Here is a 26,727-nt window from a genome sequence, read left to right on the forward strand (position 1 = left end):
GCTCTGATTCAGGTGCCTGATGCCATGAAGTTCACAGGATTCTGCTGTCTGCCAAAATTGGGCTTTAGATCAGAGGAAGCTGCTATTTCAGGCATCTAAGTGCCACTGCGCTGAATTCAGGCCTGAGCAGCCGACCGAGGGGGTGGGGCAGAGACGCTCCGGGCCTTTGAAGCTCCAGAAAGGGTTCAAAAGAGCCTTGGAGAAGGGATTCCTGCACCGGGTGGGAAGTGGAGAGGTGACCTCTGGGTCACTTCTAACTCCCAAAGTCTGTGATTCTGAGAGGAACAGAACCTCCTCTGGTTACCAACAACCACTCCAAGGCTGACTGAATTCCTCAGAATCACAGGCTGGCAGAGAAGAAGAGCTTGTGCTTCAGGACACTGCACGATGTCCCTGTGACCTCTGGCACATCCTCTCACCCCCCTCAGGTGCAGTCAGGGAGAGAAGTGGGGCTCTGGAGTCTACTGGACCAGTCTGCCTCCCATCCCAGTAGCTGGGGACAGTGGAGGAGAGGAGACACTGTGGCATGGGTCGTCTGAAAGCCCAAGGGTCACTCCAAACCCCCATTCTTTTCATCCATCCTCTGCAACTCTTTGTGTTGGGCAGACAGTAGAGCCTTCCTCGTGGCTTAACGAGTAAATGTGTCACCTTGGCAAACCTACCCCCCATCCTCTATCCTCACCAGCCATTCTGTTAAAGGGGCTCTGAAGGCAGAGAGGCTCTGAAGCCATGTCCTAGAGGGTCATGCACTCATGAGTTTCCTGTCCCAGACCCTGGCCTTTCCTGGGTACGAACAAACCTCCCAGCCCATCATCAAACCATGCCATTTACCCTCCCCGTTTTCCAGCGGAAAGAAGATGCACATGGCCCAAAGGACTCAAATCAGGTTTGGGACCTAGGTTTCCCAGCCTGCAGAACTTCTTTTTCACCTCTCCCCAAGCGTATGGCTGCAGCTACGCTTGTCACCATTCGAGATTACATTGGCCACAGGAGATGTGGATGATTTTTCCATTTGGTCCTGATGTTTATTTCATGCCCATCAATATCAGCCCATATTAGGACAGATGAGGTGGTTATTTACAGGCTGTGCATTTTCACACTTGGTAATTATAAACCCTTCCCCTGTTCGGTCAGAGTCGTGGAGATCTATTTTGGCAATTAGCAGTTTAGTATTTGTTTAATGGGAATGCAAGAGAGTGTTACGGCACATCAGTGCTCCACTAATGATTTGCCTGTCTCCTCTGGAGCTGGCAGGTTTGGGCCTTTTTCACGGTAGGTGAGGCCTGATGGGGAGAGGCTGGAGGGGGGAGACAGGAGCATTAGGCAGCCTGCCTGTCTCCCCCCTCCACTCCCAGCACACACTTGCATGCACGCACGCACGCACAACCAATGCTGTAAACAGGCCGTGGATTTCCAGAGCACAGCAGCCGCCACTCGAAGGCACCTCTCACAAGAGGCCGTTAGGCCAGATGCCATTTCCGTGTGACAGCTGTCAAGCCCGCCGGAACCAACTGCTTCTCCTCCAACTGCTCATGCCCAGCCTCTCCTGGTGTCCTTCTCACACCACCTCCCTTCCTCTGCCGCCTCCTGTCTGAGCCCTGGCTCAGGTGTCTCCCCAAGAGAACCTCCTGCCCCACCCTCCAGGATGGTGCTGGACACCAGGCTTCACCTGCTCAGCCCAAATGGAGCCCCCGCCCCAACCACACTTTGCACAGACTCTTGCTTTCCCTGCTTGGGTGTGAGCTGGAGCCTCCTGGGACTGTTCTCCCACAGAACCAGCGTTCTGTTAGTGGCTGTCCCTTGACATGACCCATTGGCAGTGGAAAGACGCACAGAGCTGGATGCGTGGAGTGTGTGCGTCTGCGTGCGTGCTTGAGCACGTGGGTGTAAGTGCATCCTGAGCCAGCTCTTCAGGGAGATTGCCAGTGATGGGGCAGTGACAGTGTCTGTCATGATGACAGTATTCTGCGTATTCGGTACTCAGGAGCCACCATGGGAGCCTGTGTAACAATCCTGGGAAGCAGGGCACACAGCGTTCTCAGGCACAGCAGGGGCTCACAGGCGCTGAGCCTCAAACTGAGTTCTGGGACCCCTCCACCAGTTCCAGCTCTGCCACCAGCTAGTCCGTGACCATGGAACAGCCCAGTGTTCTACAGGCTTTCTGAGTTTGCCAATCTAGAAGCACAAGACCCCCTCTACCGCCTTTTCCTTTACCTCTCTAATTGCCCCCTCCTGTTCTGAGGCCACCCAAGACCACACATGTCTGTCTTCCTGGGATTACCTCTTCATTCTTCTTAACTTTCTGGTAGAGCTTTTTAAAAATTTTTTAAAGATTTTATTTATTTATTCATGAGAGACACAGAGAGAGGAAAAGAGAGGCAGAGACACAGGCAGAGGGAGAAGCAGGCTCCATGCAGGGAGCCCGACGTGGGGCTTGATCCTGGGTCTCCAGGATCACATCCCGGGCTGAAGGCGGCGCTAAACCACTGGGCCACCGGGGCTGCCCTCTGTTAGAGCTTTAAGGCAGTGTTTGTGTGTTGTTTCAGGAGACAGTGACAGTACACTGAACCCTAAGGACTCAAAAACGAGAACACCATTAAGGGACGCCAGTGGGAAGATATAGGAACGTGTCTGGTTTTAAATCCTGGCTCCGGGACGCCTGGGTGGCTCAGTGGTAGAGCGTCTGCCTTTGGGTCAGGGCGTGATCCTGGGGTCCCAGATCGGGCTCCCTGCATGGAGCCTGCTTCTCCCTCTGCCTGTGTCTCTGCCTCTCTCTTCCTCTCTCTGTGCCTCTCATGAATAAATAAATAAAGTCTTAAAAAAAAAAATCCTGGCTCCACCAGTTATAGCATATATGATGCTAGGCAGGTCACCTGATCATCATAACTTCCTCACCTGTATAATGGGTATGATAATATCTCCCTCAGAGCTATTTTGATAATTAAATGAGCTTTGCATTTGCCTATTAAGCAGCAGTAAGTAAGTGCTTAATAGCCAGTAAGCTATTACAATAATCATTGTTTCTTGGCAGGGGGAGGTGGAGAATAGGCATTTCGTAACTCAGAGCGTGCTATTAACTTCTGCAATTAATAGCAGAACCCCTGAGCAGGAGGCTCTGCCTCTAGGTAAAGAAAATGTCCGATCTCCAGGATAGAGCTGTTCAGAGACCCCACACTCTTCAGTTCCTGTGGGCAAGTGTCCATTTGTTAAATTCATAACTGCTGTCAGACCAACACTGGGGGTGTTTGTTTGCTAAGTGAAATGGGAAAATGGAATGACCCCACAAGAATAAAAAGAAAAGTAAAAGTAGGGTAAAATGGTGCTGGTAAGGAAGAGTCTTGCCAACAGGGACAGGACTTTCTGGCCGTACCTGGGAGCCCTCTATGAAGAGTTTAGGAAGTGTACTTAACATACTGCACTGAGTACCAGTAAAAAATGGATAAAATGGCAAATTTTATGTATACTTTACTGTAAAAAAAATGTTTAAGAGAAACTCAGCAGATATTTCTCTTGTTACTTAGTTACAGGCATGGGCTTGTTAAAATATTTCCAGTAGATGCAACCTAAAATTTCTGGACCCATGGGATGAAGTGCAGAGGGCCAAAGGGGCAGCAACTACAAAACCCTGAGTGCTTCTGTGGTGGCAGCCTTGCAGGAGAAAACACACGGAGGCTGGGGGCGGCTGAGAAGCTTGCATGCCAACGGCAAGGGAGTGACAAGAATCTGAGATGGGCAGGCAGGCAGAGGCTGGCAGGGTGAGCTCTGGACTCCTAGACCAGTGGCTCAGTCCTGGGCCCAGCCCCTGCCAGCTCTAGGATAGCCAGTGAGAATACTGAAGAATTTGTACTTGTCCCTGTCTCCGCGGATCGTTGTAAGGACCAGAGCAGTAATAGTATTAGTGAAAATCTTGGTGACAGTGGGAGAAGAGCAACTTTTTAAAAGATTTTACTTACTTATTCATGAGAGACACAGAGAGGCAGAGACACAGGCAGAGGGAGAAGCAGGCTCTATGCAGGGAGCCTGATGTGGGTGGGATTCGATTCCGGGACCCTGGGATCACACCCTGAGCCGAAGGCAGACACTCAACCACTGAGCTACCCAGGTGCCCCAAGAGCAACAGTTTCATTAGGTTTTCTAAAGTCCTCTGTTCAGTTTTTGGCCATGCTGAGCTTCTTCCAGGACAGAGCTTTTGCTGTCTTGTCCTAAGACCAAGACAAGACAGGGAGAGCTCCCCAAAAGCAACCTGTGACTAAAGACCAGCCTGCACCTGACTTTTCTGGCAGGGGGTAAATAGCCGATCTATAGGCAGCCAAAGCCTGGTTAGTCCCCCTTTTCCTTAGGGCCTGTTTATTCCTGGGACCCCTCTGCCGTTTCCACTTCTGCCACCAGCTTGCTCTGTGACACACACATAGGCTGTGATTAAGGCTCAGCTCAGCTGTATTTAGCCATTTAGAACAGGGATTCTCAGCTTTGGCTGCCCCTGGGATCACTAAGGAGCTTTAAACACTGCTCTACTAGGCTCCCCCTTCCAGAGATCTGATTTAGCAGGTGGGGGTGTGGCCTCGGCAGCAGGGGGGCGGGTGTTGGATTTTAAAAGTTCTTCAGGTGATCCTGGGGAGCAGTCAAGGTTAAAAACCAGTGTGATGAACTAAATGGGATCTTCTGGCCTCTTTTCCCCTTCCATCCTTTCTTTGGAGAGATGATTAGACAGACCAACCTCACTCTTTGCAAGGCCAGAGCATACTGGAAAGTCTCATTTCAATAAACTAAGACACCTTTGGGGCAGGAGCAGGTTTTGTGTCTGTCCAGGCTGCTTGGAGGAGAAGCGGAGAGCATTGCCATCCAGTATCCTGAAACAGCCCCAGATAGGACCACCTCCGTCTCCAGCACCGATACCCGGCTCCTCTGTCCTGGGCAGTCTGCCTCCTATACGAGTCTCCAGTCTTGTGACTTTATGTGCCTCGAGTTTATAGAGCATAATAAAGTCTGCTAAGCCCTACACACTACAGTATCATGGTATCGCATTTATGGGCGTTTATTTAAACTAACTCTTGAAGTGTTTGAGTGGGAGCAGGAAGCGAAATTCAAGGGCATTTGTTCTGGGGGAGTTTGAAGAGCTGGGCTTCTTTTTTTTTTTTTTTTTCTTTCCCTTCCTTTTCCTTACTGTGTCTGACCAGATAAATTAAGGATCATTTGAAGTGCCATTTCCTGCTTTGTTCTTGATTCGTATGGCATGTGGGTGTACATATTTGGATCCCAAGAGGAGTGGGAAGTTTCTCAGCGTGTGTTGGCCACAGCAAAGCTCTGGAACGCCCTGACAGAACAGAGTTTGTGAAAGACCAGTGGTGAATTTGTTGTCCTCACAGGCTCTGTAGTCTGTTTTAGCATTCTAGGCAGAGTCTTTTCTAGTGGATCTTAGGTCGCCATCTCATACTTTCCTCCTTTCATAGTGAGAAACTAAGGACAGAGAAGGGAGGTGATTTGTCCTCCACAAGATCCCAGTAGAGCTGGATTAGACCTTGGGTCCTACCCATGCTTTGTACAACGTTGCCTGCCACCTCTGCTGCCTCCTAGCACCTGCAGAGTTAGTACCGGTAACTTGATTCCCATTAGGTTCCTCCTGGGGACAAGTTTTCTGTGTCCCCAAATCAGCTTCACTCCCCTGCTGTGTACTTGGAGAGCCAAAACTCTAGGCAGAAGAAATAGTGGTCTGAGGGTACACTAGGCTCCCAACCTTTGGCCAGCAGGGTTGACCGACAGAATTTTTTACCTCTCTTTCTAGGAGCTTTTTTGCTTTGTGACCTGAAAGGTTTCCTCTTCAGCTGTCACATGAGTTGGGCTGGCTAAAGTCCCACCTCTGGATCTGGTCAATACCAACTGGCTACTTCTAAATTCACCCAGCAAGAATGCCTGGCTCACAATGAACCTTTTGACTCATTATAAAGAGGGTTCGTTCATTCATTAAATGAATTAGGATTAGAGAGGCATCACCCACTGACTTGAGTGCTAATTATTGCTGATTTTCATGGTGCTCATTTAGTGAGAAACGTGTTGCCAATTTCTCCTGGCACTTCTAGGATCTCTGTCTTCAACCTTGCTGCTGGGGTGAGAAGTAGTCCCTTCCCACCCTAATACCTGTATTCCACTTGGAATATGTAACTTGATAGTTTCATACTCAGCCCACATTCCACGTTTTACCTCCAGTTACTTCCAGTTCTTTTCTTGCCTTTGTTCATTGTCCAGTAGTCTTTGAGACTGCCTGTGTATCTTCCAATAGATTAAAATCTTTAAAAAGGTGGTGGTGGGGGAACCATGTATAAGTTACCTATTGCCACAAGAATGCTGTGTAACAAACAACCACAAAAACCTCAGTGGCAGACAATAGCTATTTATTTCAACTGTCTAGAGTGGGAGTGGTTCTGCTGATCTTGGCTGGGCTCACTTGCATGTTTTGAGATTGACTGTCAGCTCACCTAGGCCATCCTTGGCTTGGGCAGCTAAAGCGACTTGGCTCAGCTCCACATGCCTCCCATCCTCTAGCCGACTAGCCTGGGCATGCCCTTCTCTTGGTGATGGCAGAGGTCCAAGAGAGAACAAGCAGAAACACGAAAACCCTCTCTGGGGCAGACCCAAAACAGGCATACCTCCACCTCATTTTGTTGACCGTAAGAAGTCAAGTTCAGATACATGGGATGGAGAGATCCACTCTGCCTCTTTGGGGAGAAAAAACTGCAAAATTACAGAATAAAGGACGTGAGACCATTAATGCCAGCAGTGTACCAGGGACCGATATAATGTGCCTCCTATTTGTACTTTGGCCAATGCTCTGCAATGAATGAGTGCTTGATAAATGTATGTCACACACAAGTAAATAAAGTTAACACCAGCTCCATTTTCTAATCAAGATTGAGTTGGCTGGGTGGTGTAGACCTTAGCTAGAGTTTATCTGTTAGAGGGAGAGTTTATATCATCCTGATAGAATCCAAATTTTTCTTGCATTGGATACAGGGACAGCTTGGTTGTCATAAAGAAGTCCCTCTTCGTGTCATCTCTGCCATCATAGGTTCTACTATCATTATTTTCAGGGACTTAGGATATAAATGGATGAGAGACAAGGGACAAAGGGGAGGACTGCTGCCACACCAAAGTGTATCAGCTGCTTCTGGAGGAGAAATTTGATTCCATGTACTGAGCACTGAAGTGTGTACAAAGAGAAGGAAGCAGCTGAGACCAGTGCCTTTAACCTTTGTTCTTATTTCTCACAGAAAGTGGGGACCACAGGCGAGCAACTACATAAGTATCACCCAGGAACTCTTTGGAAATCCAAGTGCCATAGCATCAGACACTCTAGGGATGAGGTCTAGGAGATCTGTGTTTTAACAAGTCAGGTGGTTCTGACGTGAATGAAGTTTGAGAAGCCCTACCTCAACCCCCATGGGCCTTAAAGACCAACGGCGTAGCTTCCTGACTCTCAGATGTGCTGTGTGCATGGTACACGCTTCCGAGGATGCTACATTGTGGTCCGAACCTGAGGATAGGCAGAAATACATGTTGAAGACTTTCTGGTGTTGAGACAAATGGGGGCAAGGTGGGGGGACATCCCCAGCCATCTTATTTAAAAGTTATTTTACCTTGCCTTTTCCTTCATAAAGATATACCCCTAAGATGTCAGGCTGCATTTGAACCTGCCCTAAGTTATTAAAAGGTATGCCTCAAGGTTGGAGCGAGCTCCTTCTCTCAAAACAGACCAAGCATGTGCCAAGATGTGAGACAAAGTATGCTAGGTTCAGATATCTCCTCTCCTTCTCGGCCCCTCCAGGGACACTCCTGCCCCGAGCCATTAGGCCCAAAGAAATAATATAAGCCTGGTAAGGGCACTGCCAACACAAAATAAATACTACTGCTAGTCTTCAGGAGACCTCTAAGAAGAATTTTCTTTTTTAATATTTTATTTATTTATTCATGAGAGACACAGAGAGAGAGAGAGGCAGAGACACAGGCAGAGGGAGAAGCAGGCTCCATGTAGGGAGCCCGACGTGGGGCTTGATCCCGGGTCTCCAGGATCACACCCTGGGCTGAAGGCAGATGTTCAACCGCTGAGCCACCCAGATGTCCCTCTAACAAGAATTAATGGTGTTTTCTACTTGACAGAAAAATTCCTGTATCGAGCCCCCAACTTTTTGTGTTCTAGCACCCCCAGATGAGGTCTGGGGTTCACATTGAAGTGGATGACTCCACATAGCCACTGATCTACCTGGGTTTCCTGTGTATGTGTGTGTGTGTGTGTGTGTGTGTGTGTGTGTGTGTGTGTGTGTGTGTGTGTCAGACAGACAGACACAGTTATCAGTTTGCTCTCCCTGGGGTTGAGTGCCAGTTACCCTGACTGTGCTCCTCGGTCCCCCGTGCTGCAGACTCACACAAGCTGCTTCTGTTTGATTCACACAGAACCGTGAGAACCAGCCCCGTATGTGAGGCCGTGTTTTTCATTCTATTCAGTCTTTGTATATTCAAATTCTCCCCGTTTCAGCTCTTGCTGTTCTGCCAGCTTTCCATGGCATTGATGGCTTCTCTGAATTAATAAGTGTTTTGCAATCACTGAAAAGTTTTTCTCTACACTCCCACCCCCAGCACCGGGTCTTATCCATATTGATTTTTTTTTTTCCTTTCTCTTTCCTCTCTAGCTATTTCTCAGATGTTTTATTTTGTAAAGTGTTAATAGAATTTTTCTTTCGCCCTGACATTTTATCTATTCAGGAGGTCCCTGCGAGTCCCATTGTGCAACTGGACTGTAGAGGCAAGAGCTCTATTCTTTACGACAATGGTTGCCCTAAAAAACATACACAGATCCTCCCCCTCGCTCCCCAGGGTGGAGCGAATGTTGAGAGGGTAGCTCAGAAAACATCCAAACTTTGGAAGCAAAAGAAGGAGCCAAGTACACCCTGTTGGGAGGCGGGGGGCGGGGCATTGAAAATATGTTTTTTTTTTTTAATTCAAAATATTTATTTCCTAAGGGGATCTGAGTTTCAGTACCAAAACATGGCCAACACAGAAGGGAGGCTGTTTTCCTTACTGTTAGGCATTTTTAGCTCAAAATAAGCACTTGGCAAACATCTTAGAAAATATGGAGATGGGTGTGAAACAGATGTCACGTTTACCTGCGCAACACCCACCCACCCGCACCCCAGGCATTGGAATTCTTATCGAGGCCCTGGGGTCTGAGTCTGCAGTACCATATGCTCAAGTGTGACTGCTCTGTGTGCAAACAAACCAGTTGATCTTCTGGTGGTTTTGCTTGAATGGTGCATGGAGGCAGACGGCTGTGGTGTGTGTGGCCTCAGCAGGTGCTTGGGGGACCATCAAGCCTGCCTGGCTGGGGGTGCAGGGGCAGGATCTGGTGAAGTCACCCCATCCCCAGCCTAGCACCACCTACTCCCCTCAGCCTGGTACCCGACAGAGAGAGTGTAGCTCCCTGCTGGCAGAGCAGTCACCATGCAAGGCCATTTTCTTCCCAGTAACTGACTTTAGAAATGGGGACCAGAAGGGGAAGGCCCCAGGAGCCTGTTTGTTCAGACTCGGTTGCTTAGCAACAAAGGGGGGGCCCTGATTCCGGAAGGGATTTTTAAGCTAGGCCAGTCCCTTCAAGGTTTGTGGCTTGCCTACCCCCTCTTCCGTTCTTACCTTGACTTTGCTTTTCCCCCTGTTCTATTTGATAGCATCTAGAAAAATAGATTTGATTTGTCTGGAGGCAGCATTTTAAACCTAGTTTTTATTGCTTTGCCCGGTGTCTTCCCCTCCATCAGAGATTGTTGTCTGGGAGGGGTGAAGAATGAATAGGCTATGATTCCCTTTCTCAGCTGGCTTAGCTCAGGCCCCCAAACTCATTTGTGAGTCTTTGAGCTCCGATGAACAGTGCTCAGTCCCTCCCAACCACACACGCACACACACACTGAAATTGCTCCAAGCACAGAGCCCTTTGGCTAGCAGCTTTGTCCGGGACCACATGGGTTGAGTTGTAGTTTTACTGCCAATCTTGGGCACAAAATGAATGAAGAGACCAGGCTGCCCACCTGGCTAAACCAAGTACAGTCCCCAGGTGAGTAGCTAGGACAATACCTGTACAAAAAGATTTGTATTTTGAAGAAGAATAAAGAATTGGATCATAAGTACAGAGAGTGGAATTCAAAGCCAAATCTGGTTCAGTGAGTGTGACTTTCTTAAGGTCTGCATGGGAACAGAGTGCAGATTCTGAAATCTTACTGCTAGAAACATCGGGAACGGTTGCAGGATGCCTAGAAAGACTGAGGGAGGAATAGGTAGAGAGACAGAGGATGCCTTTGGTGTTCTCTTCTCTTTGATCTTTTTGAAAAGGTCCTAGCATGAATGTATTACTCTGTGGGGGCAGCCATAACAAAGTGCCACAGACTGGATGGTCAAACAACACAAATTTATTTTCTCACTATTGTAAGGCTGGAAGCCCAAAATCAGCAGGATTGGTTTCTTCTGAACCCTCTCTCTCCTTGGCTTGCAGACAGCCACCTTCTCCCTGTGTCCTCATGTGGTCTTCCCTCTATACCTGACTGTATTGAGATTTCCTCTTCGTATAAGAACCCCCTAGTCAGTACTGGATCAGGGCCCACCCTAATGATCTCATTTTAACTCAACCTTTTTAAAGACCCTGTTCCCAAATATAGTAACATTCTGAGATACTGGGGGTTAAGATTCCAACATCCAAGTTTGGAGGGGGGCACAAATCAGCTCATAGCAATCAAGATATTAAATTGCCATTGTTCTCTCTCTCTCTCTGTGACTATCATAAAAAAAATATAAATTAATTAATTAATTAATTGCCATTGTGTATAACTGGAAAAAATTTTAAATAATCCACTGAAAGATAATTGAGTAGGCCATAGTTTCTCACTTCATGAAATATTATACAGCAGTCAAGATAGTATTTGCAATACCTCACACCCACTAGGTTGACTACTATCAAAAATCCCCCAGAAAATACAAAGTATCAGCTAGGATGTGGAGAAATTGGAGCCTTTGTGCACTGTTGGTAGGAATGTAAAATGGTGCAGCTACTTGTGGAAAACAGCAAGCAGTTCCCCCAAAAATTAAAAATAAAGTTACCATATGATCTAGCAATTTCATTTCTGGGTATATATACAAAAGAATTGAAGACAGGGATGTAAGGAGATATTTGTACACTCGTGTTTATGGCGGCATTATTCACCATAGTTAAAACCAAGAATCCATTGATGGATGAATGAATAAATAAGTTGTGGTATATACATGCAGTGGAATATGGATGAACCGTGAGGACATTATGCTACATGGAATAAGCCAATCACAAAAAGACAAATACTGTGTGAATCTACTTATATGAGATACTGTAGTCCCACCTTATTATGGCTTCATTTACCTGCAGTCAGCCATGGTCCTAACACAGACGATCCTCCTCCTAGTGGATTATCAGAAGATAAGTAGTAGCCGAACGCTACATCACATGCCTACATCACTCACCTCACTTCTTCTAATCACATGGACATATTATCTCTCTTCATCAGTAACTTTACAATAAGATATTTTGAAAGAGAGGGACCACATTCACATAACTTATATTACAGTATGTTGTAATTGCTCTGTTTTATTACTTGTTACTATTGTTAAATTTTCTATCATGCCTGTTGTATAAATTAAACTTTATCATAGGTATTTATGTCTAAGAAGACACATGGTATATATTGGGTTGAGTACCATCCACAGTTTCAGGCAAGCACTAGGGTTCTTGGGATGTCTGCCCTGGGGATGAGGGGTACAATCATAGAGATAGCAGATAGAATGGTGGTTGCCAGGAGCTGGGGGGACAGAGGAGATGGGAGGTTATTATTTGATGGGGTAAAGTTTCAGTTTTACGAGCTAACAAGAGTTCCAGACATGGATGGTGGGGATGGTAGTTCAACATTATGAAGGTATCCAATACCACTGAACTGTACACTTAAGAATGGTTAAGATGGCAATTTTTATGTTTTGTGTATTTTACCATAATAAATAAAGGGGAAAAACCAGTTAATATTCATGATGTATAGTCATCTGGGAATTATTTGCAATATTGTAATGTTATATTTAAAAAGGATAAAAATTCCATGTATAGCACGATTTAAACTATATTAAAATAGGCATAAGGTGGTTTTTTGTTTTTTTTTTTAAGGCAAAAATTGAAGGGAAATATGCCAGATGTTAACTGTGGCTGTTCTAGGCAGAAGGATGGAAAGGACAGTGATTTTTTTTTTCTTTCTAATTTTGTGTGTTTTCAAATCAGTTTTAATGAGCACCTATGACTTTGATAATGGAAACCAGCCTTCCCCACTGGCATATAGCATTTCATATGTTTTGTTAAAATTCCTAAAGCAGACTCCATTGTTTGTTTTGCAGGTGGAGGACGCAATGCTGATGTTTGATAAGACAACCAACAGGCACAGAGGTAAGAGCCCCAGTGTAAGAAGCATGCCCCTTGTGTTAGATAGACGAGGGCCACCATAGCATGAAGAGTCCAGATGCTGAATGGTTAAAAATCAGCCACGCCCAACCCGTGTTCCGATATACCTTTCTAATCCTGGCTTTCTTAGTCTTTGCTAGACCTGAGCACTAAGTGATCCAAGTAGAAATTATTCATAGCAATTACTCAGCTGAGTTTTCAATTTGCATTGAAGGGGGTAGTTTAGAAGCACACTGTCAATCTGAAGAGCCAGAAAAGAAAAAAAAAATATTCTTGTAGCTTTACTCGACGTGTACAGGGATTGCAGACTTGTCAGTGCCCTTTTGCACGTCTAGAGCGTTTAAAGGGCTCTGCGCTGACTCATTTTTTCTCCTGTCCTCTTACTGTCCTATCCGTGTTTTAGAAAATAGATTTCAACTTGGGGGAGGGTCTGTGAACCCCTGAAATGACACACAAAATGTTGTATGTTTGTGCTTTTCTTGGGAGGCATTCCTAGCTTTGAACAGATTGTCAGAGGGGTTTCTGACCTCCATGCCTCCCTTCCCCCATAAAGGAACACATTGAAATGATTGCTTTAAACAGAAAATTGGACAAATCTAGAAAATCCTCCCAGAGGAAGTAGAGTCAAAGGTTATGGCTTAGCGTTCCATCTCCCGTTCTCCAGAAGCTCCTGGTTTCTGGGGCTCCTATACAGGGCGTTAATGAGTAGAGCTTCCGAAGGGAGGTGGCAGGAAGCAGCGTTCTTGAGAGGAGCCAGAGTGAACGGTGTTTCCTTGCCACTTGGATTGCATTTAGATGTTTCTTGTGTTGTTTACATTCTTGCTGTCACCTGTGATTAGAAGCAGTTACCCAGCACTGACTGTATGTCTCTCTTGTTGAGAGCAGGCAGGCTGAGTGAAAGGGAGGAAAGAGGGGGGTGGGAGAAGGAGGAGGGGCTGTCCTGAGTGTGCCTGGCAGTCAGGCTTCCTGTGCGTCCACTGGCAGCATCCTCAGAAGGGAGAATGGAAAACTGGGTGGAAAACTGGGGCATTGATGGTGTATATGTTGAGAAGGGATGGGGAGAGGTGGACGATAAGGAGTAGGGGAGGTGAGGGAAGAAAAGAAGAGCTTACGGGTGTGGAATGATTGCTTTATCCTCTGTATTGATCAGCATTGTGATTGCAGAGACTGGCAGTTCATGATTATTCTTCACCATCATCCTTACCTGGGCAGTCCGAACACTGCTTCCCTGTGCATCATCTGATCTGATCTTCCCTGTGACTTTGGGAAAAATCACTTAACTTCTTTATCTTGTTGCTCTCAGTTTGTTCATCTGTGAAATGGGGATAATTCAAGTACTTCCCTACAGGGTTGTTTGGAGAGTCTAGTGTGGCCTAGGTTAGCTCTTATTATTACTGTTTTCACTGTCATCACCTCTGTATTGTGCCTGAGGTGACAGAAGGTCAGAGGGGGGTAAGGGACACACCCAAGGTCAGAGCAGGGGCTCCTCCCTAGGACCACTGATTTCAAATTTTGCTCGTTCTCTGTGGTCTCCACATGGGGATGGGTTTGTTAAGAAGAGCGTTTTCGTCTACTTATTTTCAGGGTGGACAAGGCCCATCCCAGTGTGGCACTGGTGTTCGGTTCTAGAATTCATGTTCCTGGAAGATTCTGGAGTGGCCCCACTCTTTTTTTTGAATGTCCACAAATAAAGGCATTTCTGATCTCCAGGTCAAACCCTGTATTAGAGGGGATGATAAATCATCTCATGCAGCCCTCGAGATGTGCCTGGAAGGAGGTGTGGCATCTGGGGGACCCGAGAGGGCCAGTGACTCTCTTAGTAACAGACTGAGGCAGGTTCACACTGAGGGCATTGGGCCCCCGGGCATAGCCCTGAGGAGGTGCCAGGGAAGGTTCTCCCTATGTCTAACCCAGACGCCTCTTGCTATGGGTGGAACCTCTTCCCTTTCTCCAAGGTGCAGGGTGCAGCGATGGGGTGGCAGTCCCTCTGTGACTCCTGCTGTGAGGTGGAGGGAGGTCCATTTTATGGCCCCATGCTCAGGGCGGCTTCCAGGATGGCAATGCTCGCTCTCCCACATCATGACTTCTGGGGGGCACTGGCAGGAAGGAGGGTGGGCACAGCCTCCGGTGCATGCTCAAGGCCCGCCCCCAGCCAAGCCAGGGCCTGCCCACTTGTTCTTTTGCCCTACCAGAGCTACAGTTCCTGTAGTGGTTGTGGGACTCCTTGCATGATTTGTGGAATAAGAACAAGGGGAAAGGTGGGGCCTCTTATTTAAAAATCATTAAGAATTTCAAGGTGACAGCGGAGCATTAGAGTGGAGCCTTTCTAAAAAAAATTTTTTTAAGATTTTATTTATTTATTTTGAGAGAGAGCAAGAGAGAGAGAGAGACAGCAGCTTGAGCAGCGGGGAGTGGCAGAGGGGGAGGGAGAAGCAGACTCCCCGCTGAGCAGAGCCTGATGTGAGCCTCAATCCCAGGAGTCTGAGATCATGACCTGAGCTGATGGCAGATGCTTAGCCAAATGAGCCACCCAGGTACCCCAGAGTGGAGCCCTCTGAGGATGGGGTCATGCATGACCACATAGGCCACCCATCCAGGGAGCTGGCCTGAGTGGATGTAACCTGCATCCTCCCCTTGGTGGGGTGGGGAAGAGTAGGCAGGAGGGAAGGTGTGCCAAGAAGTTTCTACAAGGAGGCCCTGACATCCTGCCTTCCCTTTGCTCCTGTATGGAAACCTGCTCCCCAGTGTTATTTCTGCACAGACGGGACCTTTGGCCCCTCCATGTTTCCCAGCCCCTCTAAACAGCTGAGAGTTTCTCTTTGACCTGGGTGCTAACACTGGGGTACTACTTAAGTGGTTCAGAGCATCTAGGAGGAGAAAGAATTAAAAAAAAAAAAAGGGAATGTGTCACCACAGAAGCACAATCCTACATATGAAACAATGGGCCCCATATCCCTGGCCTGATGGGATGTGCATTTGGAATCAGGTGAGAAGCACACGAAAATAAAATCCCGCCCGTAGCCACCTTGCCCCAGCCTTACCTTCACCTCCTCAGCTTCCCAGTTCCCATTACTTATCAAGAAGAAAGTGCTGCTGTAGCAGAATTTAAGGACACCTCTCGGGCTGGCACGGCTGCCAGCTTTCTTCTTAAAGAGGTCCACACCGCTAACCCCTGGTGCCGTCACAGTGCCTGCCCAGCACCATCTCACCCAACTCCCAGCGCAGCCCCGTCAGGCAGCCTGGGCCCAGGCCTTGTGAAAACCACCCGTGTGCCCTTGATGCTGAGACACTGCCGTCTAGGATCATGGCCTGTGGGGCCTGGGGTTCGGAAGTCACCACTCCCACTCCTGCCGGCTGTAGGCGGAGGTCAGGGCTGAGTTTCCACTTCCTGCCCCCCAGTGGCTGCCCCCTGCCTCTGTCCCCTGTCAGTCCCATTGGGACAGCGTGGTCCACAGTTACATCTGTTCACAGGAACATCTGTACTTGAGCCTCACTAGCACCTTGGGAAAGAAGCCAGGGGGCAGGAGACAGGGAGCCCTCCTAGGTTGTGAGGTCTCCCCCGTGGAAGCAAGAAGAAGGTCGTTCAGTGTGTGACTCACACAGAGGTGTGGAGACTTCCCCCACTCTCCCCTTGATGCTTGGCCAAGGCACCTTTCCTCACCTCTCTGACACCCCAGGTTGGTCCTCTGGAAAATGGAGGAGCTGGGATTAATGAGCACCAGGACTAAAGTATGTTTCTGGCTTTTTTAGTCTTTTAGACTGAGAGAGTGTCCAAGGTTAAGTCCTTTTTTTTTTAATGTTGATTTTTGTAACGAGGAGAGGGAGGTGAGGGGTTGTGTTTGGGTCCCCTGAGATGAGGATCAGCATGCAGGAGTGCCCTCAGTGAGCAGCAGGCAGGGGGAGAGGCTGATCTGTGGGGCCCTGGGAATTCTGCAGCTAGCACTGTCCCCAGCTGGAGTGAAAAGGACTGACCTCCTACCTGATGTTGATCCGTCACAGGATGCAGCCCATTCTGCCAAGCACACTGACCTTGGGCTTGCCCCGAGGACAGCCTAGAGGCAACAGACAACTGGGGACCATCTTCCAGGATGATCCCAGCAGATCCCAAAGGGGAATCTGGGTATCCCCATAACAGCACACGCTGTGGGGGTACAGTGGGTCCTGTGTTACCCAGGCTGTGTTAATGTTCTTGGTAGAAACAGCCAATGCTTCCTAGGCAGTTCCATACCCCATGCTTAGCACAGTGTTGGCACGTACTGTTGAATCTTTACGAAGGAGAGTTGAACCCGGCTGCCCAGAGTCCCTAGTTGGATATAAACCCTGCCTGGTGACCCAGAGCCCTTGCTCTCAGCTGCTCTGCAAACATGGTGCAGGGCAGTGATTTAAGGCAGGGCACTTGGCGACTATAGCTCTTGAGCACCTCCTCATTACTGGTCCTTCTCTACCTACCCTTCTTACTGGACTATGATGCACCTCTGTCTCAGATGGAGAAACTGAGGCATCGGGAGTTCTGGAGGGCCGCATAGCACGTTCCTGCAACCAGGTAGGAGCTGAGCTGCAGGTCAAAACTGGGACCTTTACATGAGGTTCTTTGTGCCCAAGGGGAGAGAAAGAAGGTGGCTTTCCGATGTCCTCAGAGTCATTTCATTTGCTCTCTCAAAGCTGTTAGAGGTGGTCTGAAAAATATTGGGTTGATCATCAAAGGATTTAATCGTTGGGGGAAAGTTGTTGCTTTATCCTTGCAAAACTCAGATAAGATCTTAAATTCAGTATTAGGTATTGATCCTAGAGTGGGGCTGGAGAGGAGGGGCCAGAGGGAAGGCATTACAAAGTGCTGTCCTTTCCAGTTCGCCCTTTGGGAGGCAGAAGGCTGAGGGGTGAGCCAGAGAGAGGGACAGAGGGAGGGTGGAATGGTTTGGATCTGCCCCCACTGTCCTCACGTCAGCCCTGTTTGAGAGAGTGGAGGAACATGGGGATGTCATGCTCACCTCCTTGTCAGGGAAGGGAGCCCCCACCATAAGGGTCATTCCAGGGGAGCCTTAGCTATCCCTTTCTCTGACCCCAGGCCTCTAGATTCATGAACCCTGCACCACAGGTCCCTCCACGTCTGACCAATCAGGGGAGAGCTGGGTGATTTGGGGTCCCTGTGTAAAATGAGTCGGTGTCTTTGAAGCTTATAGGATCACCTGGTGAGGGTCAGCTGGAGAGGGAATGAGTACAGAGTACAGACTCAGCGACAGGCCTTCTCACTCCCTGTGGCTTCCATTACCCAGCAGGCCTGTTTGCTCCAGAACATTGCCAGAGGCAAAGGGACAGAGACACAGAGAGGAGAATAAAGCTCAGTGTGATGGAGGACTCCTCTCACTGCCGTTAAGGGTCACTTGTTAAGTGCAATGCTAATGGTTTTGGAGAGGACCCAGGGCTTTGAGACAGTCACTGGCTCCCCAGCAGGCCCTTCCACTGTACTGACCTCAGCCCAGGTGGTCTCGTGACCCTCCAAGGGCACCATCACCAGCAGGCCCTTTACATGGAGGGTCTGTTGCCGGTGCGGCCATGCCCTATCAGGAGCTGCCAGGCTGGGGGGCACCCCGGTGGGCCCTGTGGCCAGAGGGAGAAGCCTTTCACAGGCTCGCTCCGGACATGGGGCTGCCTGGGCTCTGCTTCTCCCTCAAAGCTTGCCTGGCATCTCCATCCCAAAAAGCAGTTGGCTCAAGCTGAAGGTCTCCGTAATTTACGTCATCGGTTAATTTATTAAAATGGGGCCAGTAAGATGTCGCTGAAGCTGTGATAGAAGATAATGCTTTTCTAAGGAGGAAAAACAGCCCTTAATGTCCTGACTACCTGCCAGACACCCACTTTTGAAATTGACCTCTGACGTCCAGACTGGGCTATTTTATGTATGCCAGACATGATTCAGGATCGCCCTCTAATTATTTGTTCATTGGTGCCTATTCCCCAAAGTTGGGCGCAGGGAAGAATATAAAATGAGTTTAACAAAGGTGTAAACTAAATGGGAAATGAAAAGGCATGGCTTCCTTCGTAGGTGTGGGATGTCAAAGATAATGTGTGTGTGTGTTTTTCCTACTGAGAGTCTAACATTCTGACCTAACCTAGGAAAGAAGGTTGGAACTCTCCAGCCTGTAGGTGAGACTTTGTGGGATGGCAAAAGAAGTCCCTCTGAGTGGGAGACCCTAGTCGGGTGGGGTAGGAAGGGTGGCAGAGATACCTGGAATCACAGCTGGTGAGGACATCACACTCTTGTGATACAAGAGTCTCCATACCCATGCCAGAGTCCACCTGCTGCAGTCATGCCTCTGTGTGGTTCCCATCTCTCAAGTCTGCCTCTCATCCCCTGTGCATGCTGCCAATGGTAGTGGGCACCCATCCTGTCCCACCCCAAGTCTGAGATGTATCAGAGGGTTTATTGGAAACCTATAAACCAGTAGCTTGATCATTACTAGTATCAATCCCAGTTCTGCACCTGCAGCTGGTCTGTTATAGGCCATGAATACCAACCAAGGGTCTTGGCTGCCTAGAACTTTCTATGATGTGGCCACCAAGCATGCCACTTGGGCTCTTCAGTGCAGGTAAAGGGTCTCCATAGGGTCAGGTGATAATCTTCTCTTTCCAAAATGGACCATATTAATGTGGGACAACTGCTTAGGAAAGATACTGATAAACCAGGACTCTAGGAGAGAATGCTCAGAATGGGGTAGCAACTTAATATGATTGAGGCTCCTCCCATCCACCCTGGGTAGAAGGGACGTGTGGAGCAGGGCGAGGGCGGCTGGCAGTGATGTGGATGTTAATTGCTGCCTTTGGGTACTTGGAGAGATTCTGTTGGAAAACAGTTACGTGTGTTCTCGAGGTTGGGCATGCTTTAGTTAGAATGGGGGAGAACTGCCAAGTCCTACAGTGGCGTAAGTGAACCTCCAGGCACCTCTCCACTAGATGGTGAGAACCCAGGGCTCTGTGCTCCTAGCTGGGCTCATTCTAAAGCCAGGCCTGTGTAAGGACGTGAGCATGTTTGTACGTGCCCACTATGAGGGGTGCAGCCTGGCTTCTTTGCTGCCTTCTAGGGCCTTACCCGGGGTGCTGTGCAACTCTATACACACTCCACCTACACCCCAACACCACTAGCCCATTTTCCTCAAGGCCTGACCTGTCCCCCAAGCCATCTCAGGGCCCCCTCCAGGCTACCAGGGATGTGCAGCAATGGAGAGTGGAAGGGGGGGGAGCGGGGTACAGAGCTGCGGCCCCCACCCTGAGCCATCTTCCAGAGACCAGTCCCCAGAGCTGTCTGCACATTTATTTTCTCCTTAAATAAACACCATTAGCCTTCCCGAGAAATTGGTGCAAACATGACCTTGCAAATAACCAATTAAAAGGGCAGGGTTGAAGGGGAATGCGCATTTGAAAACATGTAGAGGAGGCCATTAAAGATTCCTGTAGATACCCCAGCCCTGGCAACATCGATCTGAGACCTTAATTTTATTTCTGACAGGAAAGCAAGGAGAGCGCTTTAATTTTTTTTCCTCCCCGAGCTAACTAAGTCCGGAAGCGCCCATTCCGGCGCTGTCTCTTGAGATATTAATCAACACAGTAGCTTGGTTTCTGTTCACCTGCTTTCCTTTGTAGATGGCGGGGGAATAGAGCGCCCTCGGCTCCCTAGCAACAAGGGCCGGGAGACAGGGTGCCCAGCGCCAGAGGGAGCCGGTGTCGCTGGGGGACTCTGGCACCCTGGAGGCCCTGCATCTTCTGGAGCTGAAGTATAAATCTTAAACTTCTTTCCTTTGGAATAAAAGCCCTGGCCCCAAAAGGGGGGTGAGCTAATAGGTCTTCCTGCCTCCCTCCTGGCTGTTGCCCACGGAAGCAGAAAGGGAGTGGGCCCAAGGTCAGCAACTTCACTGACCCAGAAATGGTTTTTTGTAGAGAGGGACAATGAGGCTTCTGTTGGGCCCTGTTCCCATGGAGGCCCAGGCTCTGACTCTCACGACGTGTTTTAAGATCTCGGTGAGGGCAGGGTGTGGAGGCCTGAAGGGAAAGGAACCTTCGGCGTGGCCACTTGATTAAAAGCACCCCTTTTCTTAGCACTAGGGCACTGCTAGGGGCCCTGGACCCCGAAGCCAGGGTGGCCACCTCCCTTGGGGACTCGGGGTTCCCAGAGGAGCCTCGTTGCTGTGCAGCTCCGGACATGAGCTGCTCTGGGCGGGCACGGTATACTTTGAGACCCCAGATCTTGCAGACCATCCCAGCTTCCCACAGGTGTGATCTAGGCAAGTTACCGGCCAGCTTTGAGCCCCGCTTGGCTCCGTGGTTGAGGTAACACACCTGCTCTAGAAGAGTTAAGTGAGTTGGCTTATAAACTGCCCACAATGCGCATACCTCCTTTCCTTCCCCCATAAGGAGGACCATTGGTTTAACTTCTTTAGGCAAACAGACCACACACAAAACCTACGCTTGCATGTGCATAGACTGAAAAGGTACCCACAGACCTGGTCACGAAGCATTAAAATGGCATCGTGGTTAAGAGCACATGCTCTAGAGTCAGGCAGCTGCTGTTTGATTTTTTTTTTTTAAGATTGATTTATTTATTCATGAGAGATAGAGAGAGAGAGGCAGAGACATAGACAGAGGGAGAAGCAGGCTCCCTGCAGGAACCAGACGTGGGATTCGATCCTGCAACTCCAGGATCATACCCTGAGCTGAAGGCAGATGCTCACTGAGCCACCCAGGCGTCCCAGGCAGCTGGTGTTTGAATCTGAGCTCTACGGCGTAATGGCTGTGTGATCCTGGGCGAGTTACTTACCCCCTCTGTGAGTCAGATTCCTCATTTATAAAACAGGAATGATGACGTCAGGTTAGCCTGAGTCTTACAGTGGTTAACAGTGGCAAGGACTTGGAGCACTCTGGCCACATTAGGCCCTGAATATATTTTATGCCCCTGCATTTATATTCACAGATGCAAATATACATAAATAAAAAACAGCATTTGCTTCTGGGGAAGAGGATAAAGTGACCAGAGGTACAAAGATAGGGAAAAACATTTTATTGTGTATTTATTTACCTTGTGAATTTTTGTACCATGTGCATTTATTACCTGTTCAAACATTTACTTTTTTAGTGTAAGCTTTTAAAATTCATTCCAATTTGAATTGTAAATGCAGTGATCTAACAACACGGGAGAGAGTTTTCAAGAGAAAAAAAATTCACCTCATCCCAGCTCCCTAACACAGTAACTGTTGTCACTTCTACGTTGTTCCTGACATTTGTGTAAAGGCTTTAAAACTTGGTTGGAATTGTTGCAGCAACATGTGGCATCCCCTGCTTGGTTGAATGAGATGTGAGCCCTGGCTCATCAGAGTTGCCTCTCCCGCTGGGAAGAGGGACCAAGTTGATCTCAAACAAAATTTGATTAAATGAAGCTGAGGATCCTTTTACCTTCGAGTTGCCTTTTTCTTTCTATAAACAGAAAGTCAGATAGATAGATGAGGATTTTCTTAGTAGTGTCTGTTCCTCCCAGACAATGTGCTATTAATAGAATAGCCGTCCTGGTCTGTGAAGAAACATGGTTTGCTTGAGTTTACCCCAGACCGGAGGGCAGAGAGGTCATATGGAAGACCCTCCATTCCAGAAGTTTAAAGGGCTTGTTAGTTAAAAAAGTTAAAAGCATTTTCCTAACCAAGTTATGATTAAGAAACACGTGGGAACCTTACATAATATGGCAAATTCAGATTCCTCTTCTGTGTCACTGTTGCTTATAGCTCAAAAGTCACAGCAAGCACCCAGTTCATGAAGATCGTGACATGTCCGGACCACGTGGCAAAGGGGTGAGAGCTTCATTCTCAAGTCACACTGCTGGGTTCAGATCCTAGCACTGCCAGCGGTGTGACGCTGGGCAAGTTAGTAAGCTGCTCTGACCCTCGGTTTTCTCATCTGTTAAATGGCTATTGTGATTAATTCACAGACTTGTGAAGTTTAAGTGAGGTAATTCGTCTGTGAAACACAGGACGCTTAGGAGACCATCTATAAAGGTTACCTTTACTACTCTAACAGCTCGTTATTTTGCTGCTAATACTGTTACTGTTGCTTGGGGAATAAAGGCCAAGGTTTGCGGATTGGAGAAAATGTTAACACTCCAGGGTGCTATTTGCAGATGCCGCCAGGTTTGCCAAGATGGGAGAGTATTGTGAGTTGAATTGTATCCTGCCCACCCACCCAAATGGGGAGTCTTAACCCTTCTTATCTCAGAATGTGACCTTACTCAGAAATAGGGTCTTTATGAATGTAATCAAGATGAGGCCCTGCTGGGTCAGGTTCATCCATACAACTAGTATCCTAAGAGGGGGACAGGTGAAGATAGATGCGTGGGAGAGAGGGTCATGGGACCACAGGTGACACAGCTGTGAGCCAAGGATTGCTGGCAATGCCACAAGCTAAGGGCTTGAGACAGATTTTTCTCCTAGGACCTTTGTGAGAATGTGGCCCCGCCAACACCTTGATTTTGGGTTTCTAGCTTCCAGAACCGTGAGAGAATCATTTTCTGTTGTTTTCAGTGCCCCCAGTTTGTGGCACACTGTGACAGCAGCCCTGGGAAAAGCACAGAGGGCAAAGCAGTGCTTTTTGCGGGACACAGACTCTGACTTCCACCCTGGAAAAAAAGAAAACAGAACAAGACAACACTGAACTTCTGAACCTGCCACACAGACTTCTTAATTTCTTTATGATGTCCCAGAAACCCTTCCAGGCAGGAGAATTTGCCAAACTCAATCCTAGAGCGAGTTTCTAAGCTAAATGAATGCAGTTGAGGGCCAAGATGGTAATACCTACAGGTCTCCGGTCATAGGACGCAAGTGGGCACAGCAGGAATTAATAGTTTGAGCACCCGTGTGGATGCGCTTCTCTTCATCCTCAGGTTTGGTTGGCAAACCTGGCAATACATAAAAATAACTGCCGTGATTTTACAATGATCAGAGTTGGGCACCTCTGAGCACTCCCTACAAATTCAAAATTTCTTCCTCATTCGCCACCCCATCTTGATATCAGGAAATAATTGAAAGCATATCCTTCTGTCTGAATATTTCCAGCGTGTATGGCTGTGTACCAGCAGCCTGTGTACCAGCAGCCTAGGCAAAGCCGGTGCCTCTGCACCAGATCTGCAAAGTACGCAATGCTGTCATCCGATTTATTATCTTGGAGGCTGGGCCGGTTCATGGATGATTCATGACTCCCGCTTTCCACTGCCACTGGAGGTGACATCATCCATTCTGGGCCCAGAATAGACACAGAAGTAACAGTGGCCCCTGTTTCATGTATCTCTTGCCAGCCCTGGGCTCCCTCCTGCCTCACACCCCGCTGCTGCGCATTCACCGGGTAGGAATGGCGGGGGATCCAGGGAGCCCATTGGAAGCATCCCTTTAGTAGAAGACCATTGATGTGTTTCAGTGCTGTTCTAGTCTGCATAGTAGAGAAGGGAACTTCCCCAAAGTTCACCTCTTCTGCTTATGTTCCCTTAGTTGGAACTTAGAGTCTACTCATAACCCAGAGAGTTGTTTAACTCCTGTGACTAACTTTTGGCTTCCTCACTTAGAGATAGGGTTGGCTGGGAAGACCAGGGTGACTTACAGCATCCCACAGCCCAGCATGAAGAGGCCCGCGTGATGAATGCTTGCTGTCACGTCAGAGGTTTGGGACCATATCAGCGGTTTTCAACCCTAGTTGCACATTAGAATCACCTGGGGAGTTTTTTTTTAAACTGGACTAATGCCTGGAGCCCACCCCAGATCAATTTAAATGAGACTCCAGGAGGGAGCTCTGGCATGGATGAGTTTCACATTCCCCTAGCTGAAGTTAATGTGCAGTCAGGGCTGGGAACCCTCTCCAAGGGCCTTCCAGCTTTAAAATTCACCACAGTTGGGCCACTGACCAGTTCTTTGACCTGGACCCGCATCTCTGCTGTGGAGGGGGGAGCCATCCTTGGCATGCACTCCCCAGTGTGTAAGCCTGGGAAGGGGTCTCCTTTAGGTGAGTGGCCCTCAGTGATCCCTGAGGACAGTGGGAGGTGTGAATAATAACCATTCTGTGGTGCCAGTCACAAATCTAGTTACTGTCCTACTGAAATAGTTTGCTGGCTTCCCGTCACTAGTAGGATTAAGGCCTAAGATCCGGATGCTGGTCTGCAGAGTCCTTGACGCCCGGCCCTTCTTTCCTGCCCAGCTTCACTTGACGCTGTGCTCCCTTCAGCCATCCTGACTTCCCGTGTGTTTCCTTAACAGAGCCGCCCTCATAGGCTGTTCCTTGGCTGCCAGGAACAGTCTGTCTCACACTCCTGGCCCATTCTTACCTTTCAGGATGAGTCTTGATGTTCTTTCCTCCAGGAAATATTCCCGAACCCCGCGACTGGGTCAGCTGCATCAGTTATCTATGCTCCTGGTTCCTTGTTCTTTTCCTTCATGGATTGTGTCATGGATTTGATTATTATCTGTGTCTTCCCCACCTCCCACCCCTTAATTCCCCAGTATTTGGCAAATGGTGTTCATATATAGGACAAGAGGGTGGGTGGAAAATGGGCAGGCCCTCCTCGCTGTGGTCTGTTCTCATTCGACTGAAGACAGGTTCTTGTCCCCACCTCCACTTCCTCTGCTCTAGACCTTCCCCTGCCCAAGACCTATGCTCACCAAACAGAGGCGCAGGGGTCTTGTCTGGAGGATGGTGTTAAGAGCTGCAGGTGTTTCCGGAGAGGGCTTTGATAAAGCCTGAACCTGAAGACGGTTTAGGAACACTATTTTTCCAGAGCTAAAGGAAGAATAATTACCCAGCAAACTAACCGGGTGGGGAGTAAGTCGTCGTTCTTAAAAGGAAAAAAAAAAGCCTTTGGTGTGATGGTAGTTGCCTTTACAGGTGACCTGGAAGAAAAACTGAAAATATTGGTATAATTAGAGAAAGTCCTGCATTCCTTCCTCTGACCCGTGATGAAGCCTGGTGGGCCAGGTGAGATGGTTAGGGTATACTTCAGCCAGGGGTCTGTACCAGGATTTAAAACACTTACGTGCTTCACTCTCAAAGGCCAGGTAGAAAGGTGTGTACTTACAAATTTCTGAATTTCCTCCCCACTTCCAAAATCACTAGGCTTGGCATCTTAGTCGTCTTTTAATTAAGTTGATTCATTTGCCCTGGGTAGATTTCCTGATTCAGCTAGTATATTTATGTATAAACTACTCTGGAAACACCTGGCAGTTTTTCTGAGTGACAATAAGGAAACATTACCTGAAAATTATGGTTTAATTTGCTCCCTCCCCCATGCTGTCTTACCTCTTTAAAAAACAGGTAAGATTTACAAAAGGAGTTTTTATTTTGCCCATAGTCCTGATCCTGTTTTTTTTTTTTTCTGATCCTGTTTTACAACAGAAATGTGTATCCACAATACCTAATAATTTCCCTTCATGTATTTTTAGAACTCTAGCTTTTAATGGACAATTGAATCATTCCTTGGCAGATGGGAAATCCTCTAATTGCGTGTTCTTCTTGTGAATTTTCAGGTAGGCCTTCAAAGAGATTGGTGAACTTATATGAAAAAGTTAGAATTTAAAAAGTTAGAATAAACATCTTAATGACCCTATTTTTAGGAGTTGCCACCCTTACAAGGTTCTTCACGGCTTGTGTGTGTTGTGGGGCAGGGGTATGGTACATATGTGAATGGGATGTGGCCTTGGTGGGTTTGGAATGTTGGAATCAAAGACATTACATCCAAATAGGAAAGTAGGTACCTGTGTGTATTTTTACTTTATTTTAGATTTGTGGTTCCTTTATTATGGGATTAATAAAATCCCTTGGTAAAACAAAGGCTCATGCCCTGGCTTGGTCAATTAGCAGTCTTTCCCTGGATCGTATACATGGCTTCCACAACATGGCTCGAATCCTAAATTGGGACCTCCTGGGTCCATCTCTTCTCCCCCTCCCCCCCCCCTTTTTTTTGGCTAAATTTCTTTAGCAAAATGTTGGGGGGGGGGGCGGATAAGAAACCGCAGGTAGCCTAGCAAATCTTACTGCTGCCAGGGCGGTAGCAGCTGGGTGGGAAAAGGAGAGCAGCTGTGTCTGCCTTATTAGTCATCCCATGAAGAAATTGATTTGATAAATAATAAAGCAGTGATATTAGCAACACATGCTTGCAGGTCAGATGACTTCAACGAAAGCTCCTAGTTAAGTGTGTATAATGGCTTGACAATATA

General features: G+C 48.0%; 1 protein-coding gene across 15 annotated transcripts in view; it reads left to right on the forward strand.

Moving 5' to 3' along the window:
* The window catches only part of MSI2 (musashi RNA binding protein 2), a 388,731-nt gene that overhangs the window by 233,903 nt on the left and 128,101 nt on the right, over positions 1-26,727 (forward strand). For all 15 annotated transcript variants that reach the window (XM_038547828.1, XM_038547829.1, XM_038547833.1 and 12 more), the window contains exon 7: positions 12,436-12,484. In XM_038547828.1, the coding sequence (XP_038403756.1) occupies positions 12,436-12,484 (49 nt within the window). The remainder of the gene's footprint in view (positions 1-12,435; positions 12,485-26,727) is intronic.

This window comes from Canis lupus, chromosome 9 (assembly GCF_011100685.1).
Source record: "Canis lupus familiaris isolate Mischka breed German Shepherd chromosome 9, alternate assembly UU_Cfam_GSD_1.0, whole genome shotgun sequence".
Classification (NCBI taxonomy): domain Eukaryota; kingdom Metazoa; phylum Chordata; class Mammalia; order Carnivora; family Canidae; genus Canis; species Canis lupus.